Source organism: Pteropus medius, unplaced genomic scaffold, assembly GCF_902729225.1.
Source record: "Pteropus medius unplaced genomic scaffold, Ma_sr-lr_union100, whole genome shotgun sequence".
In the NCBI taxonomy this organism is placed as follows: Eukaryota; Metazoa; Chordata; class Mammalia; order Chiroptera; family Pteropodidae; genus Pteropus; species Pteropus medius.
This window is the reverse complement of record NW_024352787.1, coordinates 11,144,817-11,167,077: the sequence shown is the minus strand read 5'-3', so window position 1 is coordinate 11,167,077 and position 22,261 is coordinate 11,144,817. Positions and strand designations below refer to the sequence as shown.

The window sequence follows — 22,261 nt, the reverse complement described above, 5'->3', positions numbered from 1 at the left end:
AAATCTCTTCTTATTATTTAAGCTTGTAATGCCCTGTTCTTAGTAAGGGTTACACTTCTCTGCGTCTTTGCCTGATAGTCACCTTACTCCTAATTATGTATTTTTTTGTTGTTGTCATTTTATTTTAGGTGAGCTGATCCCTTTCAGTATTTTCTGTAATGCAGGCCTCGTACTGGAGAATGCCCTCAGTTTTTGTATGTCTGGAAAGGTCTTTATTTTTCCTTCATGTCTAAAGGAGAGCTTAGCTGGATACATTATTCTTGGCTGGTAGTTCCTTTCATTTATAGTTTGAACATTTGATTCCATTCCTTTCTGGCTTGTAAGGTTTGTGCTGAGAAGTCTGATGATAATCTAATGGCTTTTCCTTTATACGTTACCGTCTTCTTTTTCCTGGCTGTCCTGAGAATTGTCTTTGATGTTAATTTTTGATAATTTTAATACAATGTGTCTTGGAGAAGGCCTTTTTGAGATGAGATAATTGGGTGTTCTGTTGACTTCTTGAATTCCAAGCTCCAGCTCATTCCTTAGATTTGGGAAATTCTCTTCGATTATTTGTCTGAAAATGCTTTCTAATCTCTGCTCCTTTTCTCGCCTTTGAGAATGCCCATTATTCTTATGTTTCTTCTGATGGTATCAGCTAGTTCTTGTATTTCTCTTTCATTATTTTTCATTCTTTGGGTTCTCTCTTCTTCCTTCTGATTTATTTCTAGATTTCTGTCTTCGATATCACTGATCCTTTCCTCCATTTGGTCGACTCTATTTCCCAAGCTTGCTATTTCATTTTTCAACTCTTGCAGTGTTATTTATCTTCAGAAGATCTATTCTGTTCATTTTGAGGGTTTCAGTCTCCTTACTCTGTTCATCTAGTTGTTTTTTCAGTTCCTGAAATTGTTGCCGTGATTCATTCCGGAACCCATTGAGTTTTTTCAGCAGTACCATCCTGAATTCTCTGTCATTTAGGTAGCATATTTCTATGTCTGTAAGCTTATTTTCTGGATATTTTTCTCTTTCTTTCTGAGTTGCCTTGTAACCTTGGTTGTTCATGGTGTTTAATGGACTATTTCTCTGGGTATTAATGGAAGTGTATTCTGCTTTTTTCCAGAAAGATTTATTATATAAAGGTCTTTTTTTTAGCCCGTTGCAAATAAGGCATTTTTCTTTTGGTTTCCAGTAGGTGGCTTGTAAGTCTCTTGGATCCCTGCTTTATATAAAGCCTTAATAATGCTTTTTTTCCCCCCTACAGATGTTTAATCACGCTCGCTACCCTCAGTCTCAGTCCCTGTCAGTCTTAATGACAGTTTTGGTAGCATTTACTCAGATTCCCCTGGGCTCCACGGTGTTTGGTGTTGGGGGATATAGGGAGAGGGGCCCTCTGGGTTGGGGGATGGGAGTCGAGGCTCAGCCTCATGTTTTGCAGCCACGGCTAGTAAAAATCAACTGTTGTTTCTCTGCCATCCCTGCTTTTCTGCCCTGATAACTGAGCACCACTGCCTCTGGCCGCATGGTACTCATAGCACTCCCAGGCAGGGCTGTTCAGGGAAGTCGCTGCACCTTCTCCCCTCCGCTCCTCCTACAGGGAGCTCTGGCAGCTGTGCTAGGCAGCTTCTTTGTTTCTCCCAATCCACCGCCTGATACCCAGAGTTCTGACTTGTGGTAGCTCTTATGCACAGATCCCACGCTCAGACGTGGTGATGTACAGTTTGGGTGTTTTTTGTTGAGTTTTAGATGTTCAGCTTATTATTGTTTCAAGGGGAGAGATCTGGGGACATCTCTCACTCCACCATGTTTCTAATGTCACTCCAGATGATTTTTCTGATTATAAAATGAAATACTCTATTAAAGTGCATATGAATAATATCTTTAAAGATATTATGTGACATTACTGATAATACTAAGTCATTTGAGTAAATATTCTTTTAAAATATAATTTTTGAGAGTATCATATATACTTCATGAATTTTTTAAAATGATATAGCTGCTTTTTTATAGCCAGGACCCAGCAATTCCTAGGGAATAGAAGTTTCATTTCACTTTTGAGCATTGGGCTAGGTAGATGGTCTATGGATGTTTAAGAGTGGGAGAAGTGGCAGCGGGACAGTAAAGGAGCTAATGTCCTTTTAGCTGCATAAAGTACAGATAGACTTATGCTGTCTTATATGTAACTTAGCTATCTTAGCAACTGACCACCCAAAATACTCTCTGACTACTTCAAATGGTATCATTAAATTCCCAGATCTCAAATTCTTTCACGTATTTTTTAAACAATATTTTTTAATGAGGAAGAGATTGTTCTGAAGTGGTTACAAATCTGTCCTTCAGCTATCTTCATTCATAAAGACAGTATACATGGATACGTTTCTGTATATATTACTTTTGCTTATTTACCATTGTATGATAGGAAAAAATGGTCCCTGAGAACTTAAATGAAAAGATTATAAAATTTTGTGAATAAAGAATCATGATGTCTGGGTCTATAGCACTTGCTCATAAACATTATACTCTACCACCTCTTAAATAATAGCCAGCCTTTATTGAGTACTTACTGTGTGCTGGACATTGTTGTAAACCTTTTACTATTATTGTCAATTAATTTTTACAACAGTCCTATAAAGGAAGGTATTATCATGAATCCTCATTTTACAGATGCAGAAACTTCTTCATTTATAGGTCTGTGATTTTGGGCCAAATTTCTTAATCTTTTTAAGTGAGTTTTCTGTCCTGTTAAGTAGATGTAATATCTACCTCAAAAGAAATTTTGTGAAGTAAAAAGAGAACACATGTAAAATGCCTGATAACCTGTTGGAGATCAGGTAATTTTAGTTCATTTCCTTCTTCTGAGCAAAAGTTCACAGGCTCAGAAATAGATCGAGATCTTGCTTATCTGCAAGAACATGAACAGAGCCCAAGTATGGATACTGCTAATATCTGCTGTAGGTTTGCATCATATATTAAAGTCAATGAAGTTTGAGGGGTGATCTTACAGAACAACTATCATCCCATTGATTGCCAGAGTTGATTTGACAGATGGCTGGGTGAGTAGGTATTCTTTACTACTCTTTTGTACTCTGTACTGATTGTTTTGTGGGTGAGGATGTCTTTTTCACGAAGAGCTATTCTGTGGTTAAAGATACTTAACGGAGAGGTTGAATCTTTAATTAGAAGTAATCTAGTTAGGTTTATTTTTCTTTTATTTTTTTTTAGCTTTTTGATTAAAGTATACCATATAGAAAAGCACAGAAACCATAAATATGTATCTGGTGAATTATCACAAAACAAAAACACGTGTGTAAATAAATCTAGGTCAAACAGAAAATTACCAGCATCTCAGGAGCCCACTTCATGTTTCCTCCCAATTTCTTCCTCTTTTTTCCTTCCTGATGGAAATCACTGTCCTTATTTCTGATATCAAAGATTAGTTTTGTATCTACGGCCATGACACCCTGAACAAGCCCAATCCCATTTGATCTCAGAAGCTAAGCAGGGTTAGGCCTGGTTAGTACTTGGATGGGAGACTACCTAGGAAGACCAGGTACTATAGGCGTAAAAAGTAAAAAATAAGGGATTATAAGCTGACAAGGTCCTTGCAATCTGTGAAGTCAACCAATGGTTGCCTCGCCTAAAAAAAAAGATTAGTTTTGCTTGTTTTAAAATTTTTTGTAAATGGAGACACAGCATGTATTTTTTTATCTACCTTTGCTCAACATTTTATTTGAGATATTCATCCATGTTAAACATAGCTGTGGCATATTCTGACAAGTCACATAATCTTTAGACATAGAGTAAGCAGCAAGTGGTATTTAAGGTAGCTTTACTAGTTAGGCCTTTACAGAGTTCTTTTATTCATGGCTGCAAAGAATTAAGAATTCTTTTTGTATCATAACCACATTGAGTGGTACTGACATGTTAATAGTTTGCTCTCATTATTTCATTAGATATAGTATTTACAAGATAATGAAAGTATCGCATATTTTAAAAATTTAAGAAATTAGGAAGTAATTTTAATTTATAGGAACATTGCAAATACAGTAAAAAGAACTTTCCCTCTTTTTCCCTAAAACATTTGAGAGTAAGTTTGTGACCCGATTCCCCATTACCCCTGAATCTTTAGTGTTCATTTTCTACAAAGACATCCTCCTACATAATAACCAAGGCACAAACATCAAAATCAGAAAATTGATTTATTGCTACAGTCTTATACTCAGACCTAGTCAAGATTTGCCACCTGAAAATTATATAATTGTATTAACCAGTGTTACCTCATAATTAAAAATAAAAAAGATTTGTCATTTGTTTCAGTAATGTACTTCAGTGCAAAAGAATTCAGTTCAGAATCACCTATTGCAGTTAGTTGTCATGTCTCTTGACCTTTCATCTGAAACAGTTTCTCAGTCTTTGACTTTCATAAACCTTGACATGTTTGAAGATTACAGGCCAGTCATTTTGTAGTATCTCCCTCAAGTTCGGTTTGTCTAATGTTTCTTCATGGTTAGATTCAGGTTATGTATCTGACAGGACCATCACAGAAACGATGCTGTGTTCTCATTGCATCCTGTCAGGTGTTAAAAGATTTGATTTCATCTCATTAATGATAATGTTCACTTCGATCATTTGATTAAGGTGGTATTTTTTTCCTTTGTAATTAATATATATTCTGTGGGGGAAGTACTTTGAAATGTAAATATCTTGTTCCTTATCTGAATTTCAACTTATTAATTTTTTCATATCAGTCTGGTTTCTCTGGATGTCATATTTTAAGACAGAGCAATTATCATGGTGGTTCTGACCGAATCTAACCAGCCCTTTAATAGGGGTGAGTTTTTTCTGTCCGATTAGAGAAGTAGAAGTCAGAATAGAAGCATAATTTAACTTCACTGTAAAATGGGGATAATAATAACTCATTTGGAGGATTAAATGAGTTAATACGTATAGGTTACCTAGGATAGTAAGACTGGGCATATAGGAAGGCCTCATTGATGAAAATTCCTATAAATTGTCGTTAATGCAAATGTTCTCAGTTCTGATATTGATTCTCTGATGTTTTTGAAGTAAAATTTAGGTATTCTAAAAAAGGCAAAACAGTTCAGAAATTATTTGTATTTGGCTATGGAATATGTTTTTATATTTATACTTCAATGTATGTGTTAGTTTTGTATTGATGTAAAACAAATTGCTACAAAGTTAGTGGCTTAAAACAACACACATTAGCTCACAGTTCTCTAGGTCAGAAATCCAGGCAACTGTTACTTGCTTCTCTGCTCAGGATATGACAAGGCTAAAATTAAGTTTTGGCTGAACTGAATTCTCATCTTGAGACTGTAGGGAAAAACTGCTTCCAAATTCATTCAGATTTTTGACAGAATCCATTGCCTCTTGTTTGTAAGAACGAGGTCTGAAGTTCCCATGCTGGCTGTCAGCCAAGAGTCTTTCTCTGGCCTCCTAGAGACCACCCACATTCTTTGCCATGCGGCCCCCTCCATCTACAAGCCAGTAAAGGCATGTTGAATCCTTCTCATACACAACATATCTGACTTCTGTGATGAGCCAGAGGGAACTTAGCTTTTAAAAGGTTCATGTGATTAGGTCAGACTTATCTGATCATCTACTTATTTTAACTCACCCATTAATAGTATAATCTTTGGAACTTTAATTGCATCTACAAAATCCCTTCACAGCAGTGCCTAATTTAGTGTTTGATTGACTAACTGAGAGAAGGTATGTGCATATTAGAGGCCAGGAGTCTTGGGGTCTTAGAATTCTGCTTATTATGACATACATGTATGAGATTATTTTCTAACAAATAATTTCAAATACAACAATAAAGGCTTTTTGAAAATTCTCTGAGAAAGAGTTGGGAAAGCTTCTCAAATTGCCTGTCTTGTCATGTGGCAGCCTATTCAGTATTTATCCTAGATTGTAAATTAATGCAAGTTTTCTTTGCATTGTAAGGGAAATACAAGCATACCCTGGAGATATTACAGGTTGGGTTTCAGACCACCATAGTAAAGCAAGTATTGCAATAAAGCAAGTCATAACCTCTTTGCTGGTGGAAGGTCTTGAAAAACACAACACCTGTGAAGTGCAGTAAAGCAAAGTGCAATAAAACGAGGTATATCTATATTCTGTTTCACCCAAATCAGTCTTTGAAAACATGGCATCCTTTTTTGTTTTGAAGTAAATTCCCAAAACACCTCACAGATCCATGATCATAAATTCAGGCAGTGGAATCTCTGTGTGCTTGTAGACAACTTATATTTTGCTGCTGTTCCCTCAGCTAACCAATGGGCATAATAAAAACACACTGGTCAGGAATAAAATAGCAGATGGCTGTAATTAGCTCTGGATAATTATGCTTCTGTTACTATTATGAGTACTAGTATTTGCTGAGCACTTGGTCATTTCTTAATACAGTTATGCCTCTCCTCTCCCACCTTTTTATTAATGCAACTAATTAAGCTAAATACTTGCAAGTTAAGGAATAATTGGAAGTTATATGGTGTAATGTATAGTGGTAGTGAAAATTCATAATATCAAAAAATTATCTAAAAATTATTTCTGTTTCGGCTTTGGAATTATTTTTGTGATTTTGTTAATAGCCTTTTATTTTCATTTTTCTGAGTAGTTGGGAGGACAGTTTAAAATACCAGTGGGCTTGAATTTAGATTTTGTTTTAAGTAATCCTAATACAGAGAAATGGGAATTTGCAATCATTTGAGGATTAATATAAGAGAAATGGGGATAATATTGGAGAGCATGTTTGAATGTTAATAGCCAGAGTTGTGAAAAGTATTTTGTATTTGAACAGATATTTCATAAAATTCAACTTGTTAGAAAGGATTACTAGCTTTTATAGGTTTACTTAAATATAGAGACTTTCGGACAATTACATGTACTCAATTTGGTTAAACAACTTTTCAGAATGCAGTGCTGATTCATGGAAGACTACTAATACGATTGGTTAGTGCTGGTCAGGCTTTAGAATATGTAGAATTCCTGAAGAGATTATTTAGACATAGATTCCTGGGACTCATCCTCAGAGATTCTGATCTAGTATGCCTGGCTGGGATGGTGCCAAGAACTTGGATTTATAACAATCTCAAATAGTGCTGCCAGTCGAAGTAATTTGAGTTGTACTGAACTAGATGATGTTTAATTTGTGAGAATGATCAGACCTTGGAAAATAACAGGTTAATTCGTTGAGCTAGAGGTATTTTATTGTATGTTTTTGGTCCTTTGTGATATAATTAATTATGACCTAAAATTACAAAATATGCTTTGTTGTATTACTTTATATCTAGGGACTAATACATTAGGCAGGATTAGCCAATTAAGGAATATTTCACATATTGTTTTACTACCATTATTGATATTTACTGTTTTATTATTATAGTAATAAGCTGTAATAACATTTTACTTGAGCAATTGCAATGAAATAAAATTGCCTGAATTGTAATAAAAATATTACTTGAAAAATAATTCCTAATTGTGGTATACAACTACTTTCTTCCTTTGTTTGCAGGCAGTACTTAATTTTCCTAAATATTGTGAACCTGTGGTTAAAGGAGAAGGTAACTATGTAATTTTATTTATTAATATTTCTTTTGAAAAAAATTTTGTAACTCTAAATAATTGAACTTTCCTCCCCTTTGGAGTAGCAAGTGAACGTGATACTCGCAAACTCTGGAGAAATATTGAACCACACTTGAAGAAAGCCATGCAGACCGTTTATCTCAGGGAAATATCAAGGTAATTTTCTATTGAATACGTATATTATTTCTATATACTTATTTGGGACATTTACTAAAGTATACATGTTTTTCTTTACTTTTACATTGGGAAAAAATTCTGGAGGTTTAAATTATTACTGTTTTGGGAAAAGCAAACAATTTTTTTAGCATTTTATTTTATTATTAATTTCAAGTATACAGTACATTGGTTAGGCATTTACATAGTTTATGAAACGATCCCCCTAATTACTCTATCACCCCTCTGGCTCTACACATAGCCATTACATTACTGCCGACTGCATTCCCTATGCTGTGCTCCCCATCCCCATGACCATCTATCACCTACTAATTTGTACTTCTTTAACCCTTCACTGCTTTCTTCTAGTCCCTCAACCCCTCTGGCCGTCACCAGATTGTCTCCTATGTTTGTGAGTCTGTTTTTGATTAGTTTGTTCTTTTCGTTCCTTAGATTTCTCATTTGAGTGAAATCATATGGTATTTATCTTTCTCTGACTTATTTTGCTTAGTATATTAACCTCTAGGTCCATTCATATCATTGCGAATGGTAGGATTTTATTTTTTTTATGGCCGAGTACTATTCCATTGTATCTATATGAACCATAACTTCTTTTTTTACAGCTTTATTGAAATATAATACACAGTTGCTCATATTTACATTGTACAGTTCAGTGAATTTTTTTCAATTATAGTTGGTATACAATATTAGTTTCAGTTGTACAGCTTAGTGATTAGAGATCTGTATACTTCACAAAGCAATCACCCCACTAAATGTAGTACCCCTCTGCCCCCTTACATATTTATTACAACATTGTTGACTATTTTCCTTATGCTACACTTTATATCCCCATGACTCTTTTGTATTTTTCCATTTGTACTTCTTAATCCCTTTGCCCTTTTTTGCCATCCACCAACCCCTTTCCTGTCTAGTAACCCTCAAAATATTCTCGGTGTCTGAGTTTGTTTTCATTGTTGTTGTTTATTTTGTTCTTTAGATTCAATATGTATGTGAAATTATGTAGTATTTGTCTTTCTCTGTCTAACTTATTTTATTCAGCATAGTATCCTCTAGGTCCATCGAGGCAATATCTTTTTTCATCCCCTTCCTTTTAATCTGAAGTGAGTCTCTTGTAGGCAGCATATGTAGGGGTCTTATTTTCTTATCCATTCAGCCAGACTCTCTTTTGGTTGGAGCACTTAATTCTTTTCCATTTGAGGTACTTGTTGATAGGAATGTAGTTATTACCATTCTTTATACATGTTTTTTTTGTTGTTTTTTTTCCCAGCTTTATTGAAATAGACAGTTAGTTGCTGGTATTTGTATTGTACAATTCAAAGAGGTTTTTTTTCAATTATAATTGGCATACAGTAATATACCAGTTTCAATTGTATAGCATAGTGATCAGAGATCTACATAACTTGCAAAGTGATCACCTCACTAAATATAGTACCCCTCTTCCCCCTTACATATTTATTACAACATTATTAACCATCTTCCCCATGCTACACTCTATATCTCCATGTCTGTTCTGCAACTATCAATTTGTACCTCTTAATCCCTTTCCCTTTTTTTTGCTGTCTCCCCCAAACCCCTCCCATCTGGTAACCCTCAAAATATCCTCTGTATCTATGAGTTTATTTCAGCTTTTATTTTTGTTGTTGTTGATTTTGTTCTTTAGATTCCCCTTGCATATGAAATCATGCATATTTGTCTTTGTCTATCCAACTTATTTTTTCAGTGCAATACCCTCTAGGTCCATCAAGGTAATATCTTTTTCCCCTTCCTTTTAGTCTGTGTGTGTCTTTTAATCTGAAGTGAGTCTCCTGTTGGCAGCATTTGTAGAGGTCTTGTTTTCTTATCCAGCCATCCACTCTGTTTTTCAGTTGGAGCACTTAATTCTTTTCCATTTGAGATACTTATTGTTAGGAATGTACTTATTACCATTCTTTATTCCTGATTTTGATACTCTAAATGATAGCTTTGCTGGATAAAGTATTCTTGGTTGTAGATCCTGGGTTTTCATCACGTCGAATATTGTGTGCCAAGCTCTTCTGTCCCGCATAGTTTCTTTTGAGAAATCTGCTGCCAGTCTTATGGGTGCTCCCTTGTAGAAAACTAATTGCTTTTCTCTTGCTGCTTTTAAGATTCTCTCTTTGTATTTAACCTTTGGCATTTTAATTATGATGTGTCTTGGCGTGGGCCTCTTTAGGTTCATTTTTTTTAGGGACTCAATAAGCTTCCTGGGGTTATTTTCTATATTCTTCACCAGATTAGGGAAGTTTGCCATTATTAATTATTTTTTGTTTACATTTGTTCTCTCAAAATTAATTAATTATTATTATTACTATTATTATTTTTATGGTGACATTGGTTACCTAATCCAATAAGTTTCAGCTGTACACTTTAATAGTAAGGCATATATATATTTACACTGTATGTTCACCTCCTATAGTTAGATTTCTTACTGTCACCACATATTTGACCCCTTTTACAGTCTACCTCCCTGCTCCTTTCCTACCTCCTACCCTCTGATAACCAATAGTCTACAGTCCATGTCCATGAGTCTCTGTTTGTTTGTCCTGTTTATTTGTTGCTTTTAGGTTTATATCCCACAAATAAGTGATATCATGTGATTTTCAACTTTTTCTGTCTGGCTTATTTTGCTTAGCACGATTATCTCGAGGTCCATCCATGTTGTTGCAAATGGCAGTATTTCATCTCTTATTATAGCTGAGTAATAGTCCATTGTATAAATGTACTACAGTTTCTTTAGCTAGTCACCTATCGTAGGACACTTCTGTTGCTTCCATGTCTTGTCCACTGTAAATAATGCTGCTATGAACATCGGTGTGCAAATGTTTTCGGATATGGGTTTTCAAGTCTTTGGGGTAAATACCCAGCAGAGGAATTGCTGGATCATATGGTAGATCACCTCTTAGTGTTTTGAGGCACCTCCATACTGTTTTCCATAGTGGCTGTACCAATTTTCAGTCCCACTGGCAGTGTATGAGGGTTCTATTTTCTCCACATCCTCTCCAAAATTTGTTATTACTTATCCTATTGATAACAGCTACTCTAACAGGAATGAGATGGCATCTCATTGTGGTTTTAATGTTCATTTCCCTAATGGCTAGCAATGTTGAGCATCTTTTCAAATATTTGTTGGCCATTTATTTGTATGTCCTGTAGGGAGAAGTGTCTGGGCAGGTCCTCTGCCCATTTTTTGATTGGATTATTTGTTTTTTTTGTTGTTATTGAGTTGTATGAGTTTTTTGTATATTTTGGATATTAGGCCCTCATCAGAGGCGTTGCTTGCAAATATATTTTCCCATTTGATGGTTGTCTCTTTACCTTATTGACAGTTTCTTTTGCTGTCCAGAAGCTTTTTAGTTTGTGTAGTCCCATTCATTTATTTTAGCTTTTACTTCCCTTGCTTTTGAGGTCAAATTCATAAAATCCTCTTTAAGTCCAAGGTCTTTGAGTTTAGTTCCTGTGTTTTCTTCTATGTATTTTATTGTTTCAGGTCTTATATTCAGGTCCTTAATCCATTTTGAGTTAATTTTGGTGTATGATGATAGACAACAGTCTAGTTTCATTCTTTTGCAGGGGGCTTTTCAGTTTTCCCAGCACCATTTACTGAAGAGGCTATTTTTTCTCCACTGTATGTTTTTGGTTTTTTTGTCGAAAAGTATTTGCCCGTATAAATATGGGTTTACTTCTGTTCCAATGGTTTATGTGTCTGTTTTGCTACTAATCCATGCCGTTTTGATATTGTCGCTTTTAAATATAATATGAAGTCGTGCAGAGTGATGCCTCCAGCCTCATTCTTTTTTCTCAAGATGGCTTTGGCGATTCGATGTCTTTTGTGCTTCCTTACTAATCTGTTGAGTTTTTGTTCTATTTCTTTAAAATATGCTGTTGAGAATTTTGATGGGGATTGCATTAAATCTGTATAATGATTTAGGTAATATGGTCATTTTAACTATGTTGATTCTTCCAGTCCAAGAACATGGAATATCTTTCCATTTCTTTGTATCTTTTTCAATTTCTTTTAATAGGGTCTTGCAGTTTTTATTATATAGGTCTTCACATGTTTCGTTTAATTTATTCGTAGGTATTGTATTATTTTTGTTGCAATTGCAAAAGGAATTATTTTTTCCACTTTTTCTTACACTTCATTATTAGAGTATAGGAATGCTGTGGATTTTTGAACACTGATTTTATATCCAGAAACTTTACTGTCTTTGCTTATTGTTTCTAGTGTTCTAGCGGAGTCTTTAGGGTTTTCTATATAGAGAATCATGTCACCCGTTAATAGCGACAGTGTGACTTCTTCATTTCCTATTCGGATGCCTTTTATATCTTTCTCTTGTCTGATTGCATTTGCTAAGACCTCCAATGTTATATTGAATAATAGCAGCGATAGTGGACAGCCTTGCCTCGTTCCTGATCTTAGAGAGAAGGTTTTTAGTTTTTCACCAGTAAGTATAATGTTGGCTGAAGGTTTGTCATAGATGGCTTTTATTATGTTAAGGTACTTTCCTTCTCTACTGACTTTGTTAAGTGTTTTGATCATAAATGGATGCTGTATCTTGTCGAAGGCTTTTTCTACATCTATTGATATGATCATATGATTCTTATTTTTTAATTTGTTTATGTGGTGTATCACTTTAATCGATTTACATATGTTGAACCATCCCTATGCCCCTGGGATGAAGCCCACTTGGTCGTGGTGTATAATCTTTTTAATATGTTGCTGTATTCTGTTCTGTATTCTGTCCTAGTATCTTATTTAGGATTTTTGCATCTGTGTTGAGATATTGGTTTGTAGTTTTCTTATTTTGTGTTATCTCTACCAGGTTTTGGTATCAGGATAATATTGGCCTCATAAAATGAGTTGTGAAGTATTGTCTCCTCTTCAATTTTTTGGAAGAGTTTGAGGAGGATAGGTATTAAATCTTTGAACGTTTGATAAAATTCACTGGTGAAACCATCTGGTCCTGGACTTTTACTTTTTGGTAGGTTTTTGATGATTGTTTCAATTTATACTGCTGATAGATCTATTTAAGTTTTCCTTTTTGGATTGAGATAATTGGGTGTTCTTTTGACTTCTTGAATTCCAAGCTCCAGCTCATTCCTTAGATTTGGGAAATTCTCGTCAACTATTTGTCTGAAAATGCTTTCTAATCCCTGCTCATTTTCCTTGCCTTTGATAATGCCCATTATTCTTATGTTTCTTCTCCTGACGGTATCAGCTAGTTCCTGTATTTCTCTTTCATTATTTTTCATTCTTTAGTTTCTCTTCCCTCTGATTTATTTCTAGATTGCTGTCTTCTATATCACTGATCCTTTCCTCCATTTGGTCGACTCTATTTCCCAAGCTTGCTATTTTATTTTTCAATTCTTGCAGTGTGTTTTTTATCTCCAGAATTTGTATTCTGTTCTTTTTGAGAGTTTCAGTCTCCTTGCGAAAGAACTCATTCTGCTCATCTAGTTGTTTTTTTCAACTCTTTACAATGTTGATATGACTCGTTTCAGATCTCACTTGAGTTTTTTCATAAGTACCATCCCAAATTCTCTGTCATTTAAGTCTTGTATTTCTGTGTCTTTAAGCTTATTTTCTAGAGATATTTCTCTTTCTTTTTAAGCTGCCTTGTCACCTTGGTTGTTCTTAGTGTTTAATAGACTGATTCTCTCTGCCTGGGTATTAATGGAAGTGTATTCTGCTTTCCTTTTTTTTCAAGAAATATATATTATATAAAGATATCTCTTTAGCCTGTTGCAAAGAAGGAGTTTTTCTTTTGATTTCCTGTAGGTGATGTCTAAGCCTCTCAGATCCCTGTTTTATATAAAGGCTTACTAATACCTTTTGTTTTTCTAATAGATATTCAGTCAACGCTCGCTACCCTTAGTCTCCGTCCCTGTCAGTATTAGCGACAGCTTCGGTAGCATTTGCTCAGATCCCCCCCGGGGCTCTGTGGTGTTTGGTGTCAGAGGACATGGGGGGAGGGGCCCTCTGGGCTGGAGGATGAGTGCTGTTTCTTAGCCTCGTGTTTTGTAGACACAGCTGGTAATAATCAACTGTTGTTTTTCTGCCATCCTGACTTCTCTGCTTTCTGTCTTGATCTCTGGGCACTGCCACCCCGTGGAGCTCACAGGTCTTCCAGGCAGAGTTGTTCAGAAAAAAAGCCACACCTTCTCTCCTCCTCATCCTCCTTCAGTGAGCTCCGGTTGTGAGAGGCAGGTTCTTTGATTCACCTGTCTACTGCCTGACTCCAAAGGTTCTAACCTGTGGTAGCTCTTATGCGCTGATCTCCCGTTCATATGTGCTGGTATGCAGTTTCTGTGTTTTTTGTTGAGTTTTAGATGTTCACCTTTTTGTTGTTTCAAGGGGAGAGATCTGGGGACGTCTCTCACTCTGTCATGTTTCTCCTAGAACTTTTTTGTGGGGGAGTTTTTTGATCACTGATTTGATTTCGTTGGTGATAATCGGTCAGTTTAGACTTTCTGTTTCTTATTAACTCAGTCTTGGAAGATTGTATATCTCCTGAACTGTATCCATTTCTTCCAGATTGTCCAGTTTGTTGGCATATAATTGATTGTAGTATTTTCTTATGATCCTTTGTATTTCAGTAGAGTCTGTAGTTACTTCTCTTTAATTTCTGGTTTTATTTATTTGAGTCTTCTTTTTTTTTTTCCCCTGCTTAATCTTGTTAAGGATTTGTCATTTTTGTTTATCCTTTCAAGGAAGCAACTCTTGGTTTCATTAATCTTTTGTATTGTTTTTCTAGGCTCTATTTTTTTCATTTCTGCTCTGATCTTTATTATTTCTTTCCTTTTACTCACTTTGGGCTTTGTTTGCTGTTCTTTTTGTAGTTCTTTTAAGTGTAAGATTATAATGTTAATTTGAGCCTTTTCTTGTTTCTTGAGGTAGACCTGTATTGTTATGAATTTCACTCTTAGGACTGCTTTCACTGTGTCCCATAGATTTTGAGTTGTTGTGTTTCATTTTCATTTATTTCTAGGTACCTTTTGATTTCTTTTGCGATCTCGTTGTTAACCCATTCACTGTTTAGTAGCATGCTATTTAACTCCTTGTGTTTGTATATTTTCCAGTTTTTTTTTAATAGTTGATTTCTAGTTTCATACCATTGTGATAAAGATGGATGGTTATGATTTTAGTCTTCTTAAATTTACTGATACCTGTTTTGTGTCCTAACCTTGTAAAATGTGATCTGTCCTGGAAAATATTTCATGTACACTTAAGAAGAATGTATATTTTGCTGCTTTGGGGTGAAATGCTCTGAAAATATCTATTAAATCCATCTGGTCTAGTGTCTCTTAGGCTCATTGTTTCTTTGTTGATTTTCTGTCTGGAAGATCTGTCCATTGGTGTCAATGGAGCGTTAAAGTCCCCTACTCTGAGTGTACAAATCAAGTCATAAACCTACATTTGTTTTTTATTAGAATTTCAGAGTAATGAAACTGCTCAGGAGACATAGTATCACATAGTGTAGTGGGAAAACATGGTTTTGATTCTCATCTCAGCCATTTTCTGCCTTATGTGGTTTTTGCAAGTCACTTAAAAACTCCAGCTCTCATCTTCCTCCTCTAATTGTCCTTAGAAGATTTAAATGCCTTATTCTCTAAGCTACTTTACTAACTTTGCTTTCAATTTAATTCACTGATTAGATTACAATTCTGGTTAAAATGTATTAGTTTCTGAATAAAATACTATTATTTTTTCAATAATAAAAAATCATTGATGAGAAAGTTTAGAAGTCATAGAATAGAAAAGCTTGTGATCTGCTCTTTTAAAGGTTGAAAATTTGGATGTTAGAACAAATCTTACATTACAATGAAAGGACTTCTAGTTTTCCATAGGATATTGATGGCCACTTAAATCTAGTTCTCTCCACAAGATCAAAAAGGAGAGCAAATAAAACCATTTGTAATCCATTTCTGCAGCATAACTAGGAGTCTATAGAGTTGACTGCAAATTTCAATATATATGTAAATAGTGAAATAGCTGAAGCTTGCAGAGCCAGCTCTGGAGCTTACATTGAAGAGAAGTTAAGCAAAGACTGCGTAGAAAAGAGAAGAAGATAGTCAGGGCAGGGTATAGGGTTGACTTAGTAGTGGTGAAATACAGATGAAATCTACTCCAGGAAGAAGGTCTAACTCTTGAATGGGGAAATACTGAGAAGAGATATGACACACAAAGGATTAGAGTGCTGGCTCCTGGAGAATCAAAAGGAAGTATTCTAAGAGTATATAGGACAAGAATTAGCATGGCAGTCCTGGGAAAGTACTGTTTCTGAGGGGAGACAAGGAAGTGATTTGGGAGGACATAGTATCCCCTGGAAGCTTGGTAGTGAAGACAGAAGCAGGGGATAACACCCTTCCCACTCCCTAACCCCACCTCTGTCAAACAGAAAGATAATGAGAAAATCAGAAGCCCATCTCTTCTCATTAAAATGGTACTATATGTTAAAGAAACTGCATTTCATTATTCTTAAAGAAAAAAGTACTCTAGAATCAAGAAATCTACTAAGTCACCCAAAACTCTACATTCATAGAATCATCTGTTTGCTGATCTAAGCAAACTTTGGGTATTTCAAAATCAAGAGAGAAAACAAAATAGAAAAGATGTTATGAGAAGAAATAGAATATGTGAATAAAAACTTTTTAGCTGATGAAATTGTCCCCTTTTCACACAAAATATTCCAACCTGATTTAAAAATTTTAAACCATCATATTCAGATATGAAAAAATACCTTAAATTAGAAATTCAGCCATTCAGAATAAATGGCCAAAGAAGAGGAGGATGAGAAATAAAAATTAACCAAACTCAGGATTGGAACTCAAGCAAAAGTAATCTTATTAGAAATGAAAATGAAATTTTAAGATTTCCAAGTGAGTGCATTCAACTGAAAATAGTAAAGGATATTGAAGAGAAGAATGAAAACAACCAAGAGCACAAAACTAAAAGTGATAAAAATAATCAAGTGGAATATAAGGCAAAGAAGATTTAGTGTATATATAATTGAAATTCTTGAAAATACAAAATAATGGATATGAATTAAAATCTAATACTATCATCTAAAAAAACTTTCCAGAAGTGAAAGACTGCTCTACATTATTAAAAGATTCATCTTTCCATTTGACTCAGAGTAGTCAATTCTGAGACTGTCCTAGTCTATTGCTCTGTAACAGGTTACCACAAATTAGCAGTTTAAAACAAGATACATTTATTATCTTACATTTCTGATGTCAGTCTAAAATGGGTGCATAGAACTGCATTCCTGGAGGCTTTTGGGAAGAATCTGTTTCTTTAATTTTTTTAGCATCTAGAGGCTACCTACATTCCTTGGCTTGTGTTCCTTCTTCTGCCTTCAAAGGCAGCAATGTATTATTTTTTCTTCTCTGTAATCTCCCGTCTTCTTCTTAGAAGAATTCCGATTACATTGAGCCTGCCTCGATAATCCAGAATAATATCCCCATCTCAAGATCCTTAACTCAGTTACACTGTAAAGTCTCTTTTACCATGTAAGTTAACATTCATAGGTTCCAGAGATTGGAGCATGGACATCTTTAGGGACTATTATTCATCCTATTGCAGAGACTTTCTTATACTTGTAGCTTTAAAAATAACATTAAATAAAAAAAAAATCTCTGAGCTTTCAGGTAAAAAGATATATCTCTTACAAAGGAAAGTGGATCTGTAATAAAGAAATGGAGCAACATTTTTAAGAAACTCAAGGAGAAAAGAAGTATAAGGCAAGGAATTTTATATTCAGCCAATCTGTCATTCAAGTATCAGGGCTATAGAAAAGCATTTAAACATGTAAGAACTCAAGGAGCACTATGTTCCTAAACTCCTTCTGAAGAGTCTACTATTGACATTTTTGGTGCAACAGAGATGACTGGGGACACTAGCAAAAGGATTCATTATGCGTACTCAATCTAATTAATTTTAGCTCAAAACTAAAAGATGAGAACAAAGGTAGAAGAACTCTATCTATCTATCTATCTATCTATCTATCTATCTATCTATCTATCTATCTATCTGCCTATCTATCTATCTGTCTGTCAGTCAATCAGTCAATCATTACGTGTTCTGACAGGGTAAGAATAATAGTTACAATGTTAAAAAATGCAAAGAAAAGGAGGAGAGAAAGGGCAAAGTAGAAAAAACTTGTTGTAAAGATAAGAGATGGGTATCAAATAATAATTCAGAAGTTAAAACTGTATTTTAAAAAAGTATATTCAAGTCTCACATTCATCTTTATCCCTTTCACTCTTTCCCTTATCGCATATAGAATTTCTGGTCTGTTCTCTGTCTTTTTAAAAAATATGCAAATACATACATGTGTATCTTTATATATGCAAAGGCATCTTCTTCCCTTTGCAATTTATATATAATCTGTAATATGTTTCTTTCACAAAAAAGGTATAGAGCACAGAAATAAGCATTGCTAATCTGACCTACTGTCTCACTGAGGCATTCTGAGAACCTTTTCTTTAATGGATGAATTATACCCATTTGTATTTATTGATATGAAGTATATATGTGTGTGTTGTTGTTTTTTTAACTTGGTCATGCATGTTACTTTCCTGAATTTCTCTATGTGGTTATTTGTCTTTTTGAAAAAAATTTTTGATAGGACAGTTTGCATTTTTATTCCAATTGGTTAACTTTATAATCATATTATATATAATGGCCTTAGACTTCTTTTTACTCACAATGTGTCACAAAGGACCAGCGAAACTTCACAATAGTATAGTAGCAAAATGGCATTCTAAGCCGACTGATATCTGCTGGTCCATTTGAAAGTGTTCATATTTCTTCAAGTTCGTCCATTCTTTTCCTAATACCCCTTACCCTTTTCGCCCATGTAAAATTAAATTTTACTGAGTTAAAAAATAACAATAATCACATATTTCATATTTTCTAATTGAGATTAAATAATTGGGATAAGCAAAATAAAGAAAAAGGAGAATGAAGTCATAGAAGGCTATATCCTAACTCAACAAACTGTTAGTTGGAATGTATGTTGGTTTTATATAGCTTTTATAAGCAGCGAGGACAAATTATGAAAAAAGACTTCAACCTGATTCCCTTGTTCATCTTAAAATTAATTATTATAATTTTAATTAATATAATTACTGTGACTTTGAAGCACCTCTGGAAATTGATAGTTCATATATATTTATTTAGAACATGGATGGACTTTTTAGTCAGATCTCAGTTGAAATGCCAGTTCCACCACTTAGAAGCTTTGGAACCTTAGTCAAATTATTTAACCTCTGTGACTCATTTTTGTCATTTGTAAATAAAGAAAAGAAATGATAGTCTATCTCTTAAATTTATGAGAATTAAATGGAATGTGTTAAGAGCTGGGTTTATAATAAACATTTAGTAGATCTTATAGCTTCCTTTCTTTCCATTAAAGATGGTCAGTTTTTCCCTGATTGTCCTTCGAGATTTAATAACATTAAACGGGTATTTGCTATATAAGAAAATCTTATCATTTTAAACTCTCGGATGTCTAATTTATAACATTGTAACTGATAAAAATTTATTTTTATTTGCACTTAAGTAATGAATGTGAAAATGCTTTCTAAGTTGTGAAGCACTATTCATCTGTAGGATGGAGAAAATGATCTATTTTGTGGGTTAGCTTGTTTGCTTTCCACATTGGTTATTAGTAACCTATCAAACATTCCCATTTGCTATATTCCTAGAATTTTCAACTGTGCTTGCAGATTTGAAAAAATACGTATAGTTTGATTTAGGGTACTTAATTGTTCTGATCTGACATTTACTTTTAAATTAGCATTTTAAGAGAGTTTTAGAGTTGGAAGGGGTCTTTATAGATCATTGCGTCTAAGTGCCTTACTTTTTGATGACATATTGATTTATTCAAGGTCATACAGCTAAAGCTTCTGTCTCCCAAGGCAGTCTTTTCACTACGGTATGTTTCTTTATGACTTTGATTGCTTATATGATAATCACTTCATAGTCTTAATAATATTTGGGGCTTTTTAGCAGTTTAAATTGCAAGTAAGATCAGAGTGAGGCAGTGGAAATAGCATGAACTCTGCAAGCTTTCTATTAGGATTCAATTTTTAGCTCCACTACTGAGTGGCCGGGTGTCCTTGGGCAACTTAACCCTGTGGGCCTCTATTTTTTGATGTAATATTATAGCTTATTTTAAGAGATTGTTACTGAGTTTAGAAATAGTGTATGACAGTTTCTATCTATTACGGTAACTGGAACATTAGGAGTTTTACTGAATGATAGGTGATATTATTTATTTATTGATACTTTTTGATAGCTTTACAATTGCGATTGGAGGAAAAGAGATTTTTTAAAACATTAACATCTGAATATTTATATATAAATTGTTCTAATACACACAAAATGATTGCATAGAGGTACAAACATGTATATTGCATGTATGTATTGTCTTGTTTATAGGGAAATTGAGTCTTTGTAAATAACTAATTTTTAATTTTTCTAGGACCCTGTTTTAAGTACAACATATTGACTTAGCATATTTTCAATCCATTATTTTCTATTTTTTTTCAGTTCACAGTGGGAAAAGCTACAAAAAGATGACACAGATCTTGGACAACTGAAAGGTATCAAAGAAAGTATTGAGACAATTACTTGAGACACCTCTTTATTTGATTAATAATAATCAAGATACTAAAGTTAATATTATAGGTCACTTCAGTTATTCATGTTATAAAAGCAGATAATAAGCTATAATGATATTTTAATTAATGATTTTCTTATAAGTGAAGCTCCAATTAAATGGGAGAAAGTGAAGTTCAAATACCAGTTTTGTTTTCTAATTGTTGGATTATGTCAGGTGGAAATCAAGCAGTTTATATTTCATTAAATGCTTTTGTTAAAAGAATTATATGACACAATTTTATCTCAATATATATATTTCATGATTTATATGTAATCCAATTTTATGTTAACCTAGTTTAAGAGATGCATTTCAATTAGTTATGTTTTAAAAGCTTTGTGCGTTTGTTTTCTTTAAAGAAGGTATTACTTTGGATTTAAACCAATAGAACAACTTTTACTTTTTAAAATAATAAGCGAGTATTTAAAATATTCTTATTTAAAAAATAGATCAGTGGCTAGTGGTTGGGGGAATGTGGTATGAAATGAAGTGGTATTGAGATTCTATTTTGTCTATTTTGGTTTCTCAGTGGTTAAGATGCTGTACACGTGATTTCAGTTGTGTATTTTAATGGAAAGAAATAGATGCAGGAGTTAGAAAATCTTCAGTAATTAGTCTGTCCTACACCCTATGAGCCCAACTCAGTTAATCTAAAATGAGAAGAATATCTAGCTTAAGTGACTGCAAGGATTCAGAGATTCTTAAGTAAAGCACCTAGCACAATGTCTGACACATACTATATTTTCAGTAAATAACCAGATTCCTTCTTCCCTTGTAAAAATCAATGCTGTTTGACCCAATCGTTTTATTTACCCATTCATTCAATTATTTCCTTTGCAAAAAGCACTGTAGGGATTAAAAAAAAAAAAAAAAAAGAAGCTCCTTCAGTGAACAGTATAGCTGGTAAGAAATATAATTTCAGTATAATTAACTGTTAATATAAAGTTATGTGGGCCATAAATGAAATACACAAAGTAGGAATTCATAGTAGAAACAGATTTTTCTATTTTGGTGTGGTAGAGAAGCATTAGGGGAGGTTTAATGGAAACTGTGGCTTCGAAGGGCAGGATAGGTAGGATTTAGACTTCAGAATAGGAGCCAAACAAAACTAATAGAATAAGGAAAGCATATCAGTAATGGCGTTTACTGCCACCACCATCATTGTCATGGCACTTTAATTAAGTTCAAGGAATTTGTCTTTTTTTTTTTTTTGAGTTTGTCATTTTGACTAGAGAATACTGTATGGAAGTCAAAAGATAAGTGAAAGAATATAAGATACTTAAAATCTAATGGTAGCCTATTAAATGAAGGTTTTTGTCGTATAGGTCTCTCGGCATATACTCATGTGGAACTTCCATATTACTCTAAGTTTATTCTAATTGCTGCATACCTCGCTTCATATAATCCAGCAAGAACTGACAAGAGGTTCTTCCTTAAGGTAATTATTACTTCTTTTCACTTTACTCTTGAAGATCCCAGGCATATTTTAAAATATCTCAACATCCATAAATTTCTAAGGAGCAGACAGAGATTAGAATAAGAGATTGCTAATTATGTATTTAGAACTCATTCCCTAAAGGTTTTAAATTAAGATCACAACCTGAATGGGAAAAATAGTTAATACAAAAGAGTTCAGGTATACCTTAAGTAATCATTTTAGATTTTAAAAATACATAAACAAGGTTCTGTTTAAAATATGAGAGGAGAATAGTTTTAAGGGTGGTAACTCCTTTATTGTTCTAAAGCTCCTGCTGTAGTGTCATCCACTCTAAACATTATCTGGAACATTCAAGAGCCTCTCCTGTGTATACATT

The 22,261-nt window shown here is 34.0% G+C and overlaps 1 protein-coding gene and 1 pseudogene across 9 annotated transcripts in view; both read left to right on the top strand.

Moving 5' to 3' along the window:
- Window positions 1-22,261, top strand: part of ORC5 (origin recognition complex subunit 5) — a 170,737-nt gene that overhangs the window by 28,171 nt on the left and 120,305 nt on the right. For all 9 annotated transcript variants that reach the window (XM_039849357.1, XM_039849362.1, XM_039849360.1 and 6 more), the window contains exons 7-10: window positions 7,517-7,565; window positions 7,653-7,743; window positions 20,339-20,391; window positions 21,773-21,885. In XM_039849357.1, the coding sequence (XP_039705291.1) occupies window positions 7,517-7,565; window positions 7,653-7,743; window positions 20,339-20,391; window positions 21,773-21,885 (306 nt within the window). The remainder of the gene's footprint in view (window positions 1-7,516; window positions 7,566-7,652; window positions 7,744-20,338; window positions 20,392-21,772; window positions 21,886-22,261) is intronic.
- Window positions 3,423-3,541, top strand: LOC120592037 (uncharacterized; annotated as a pseudogene).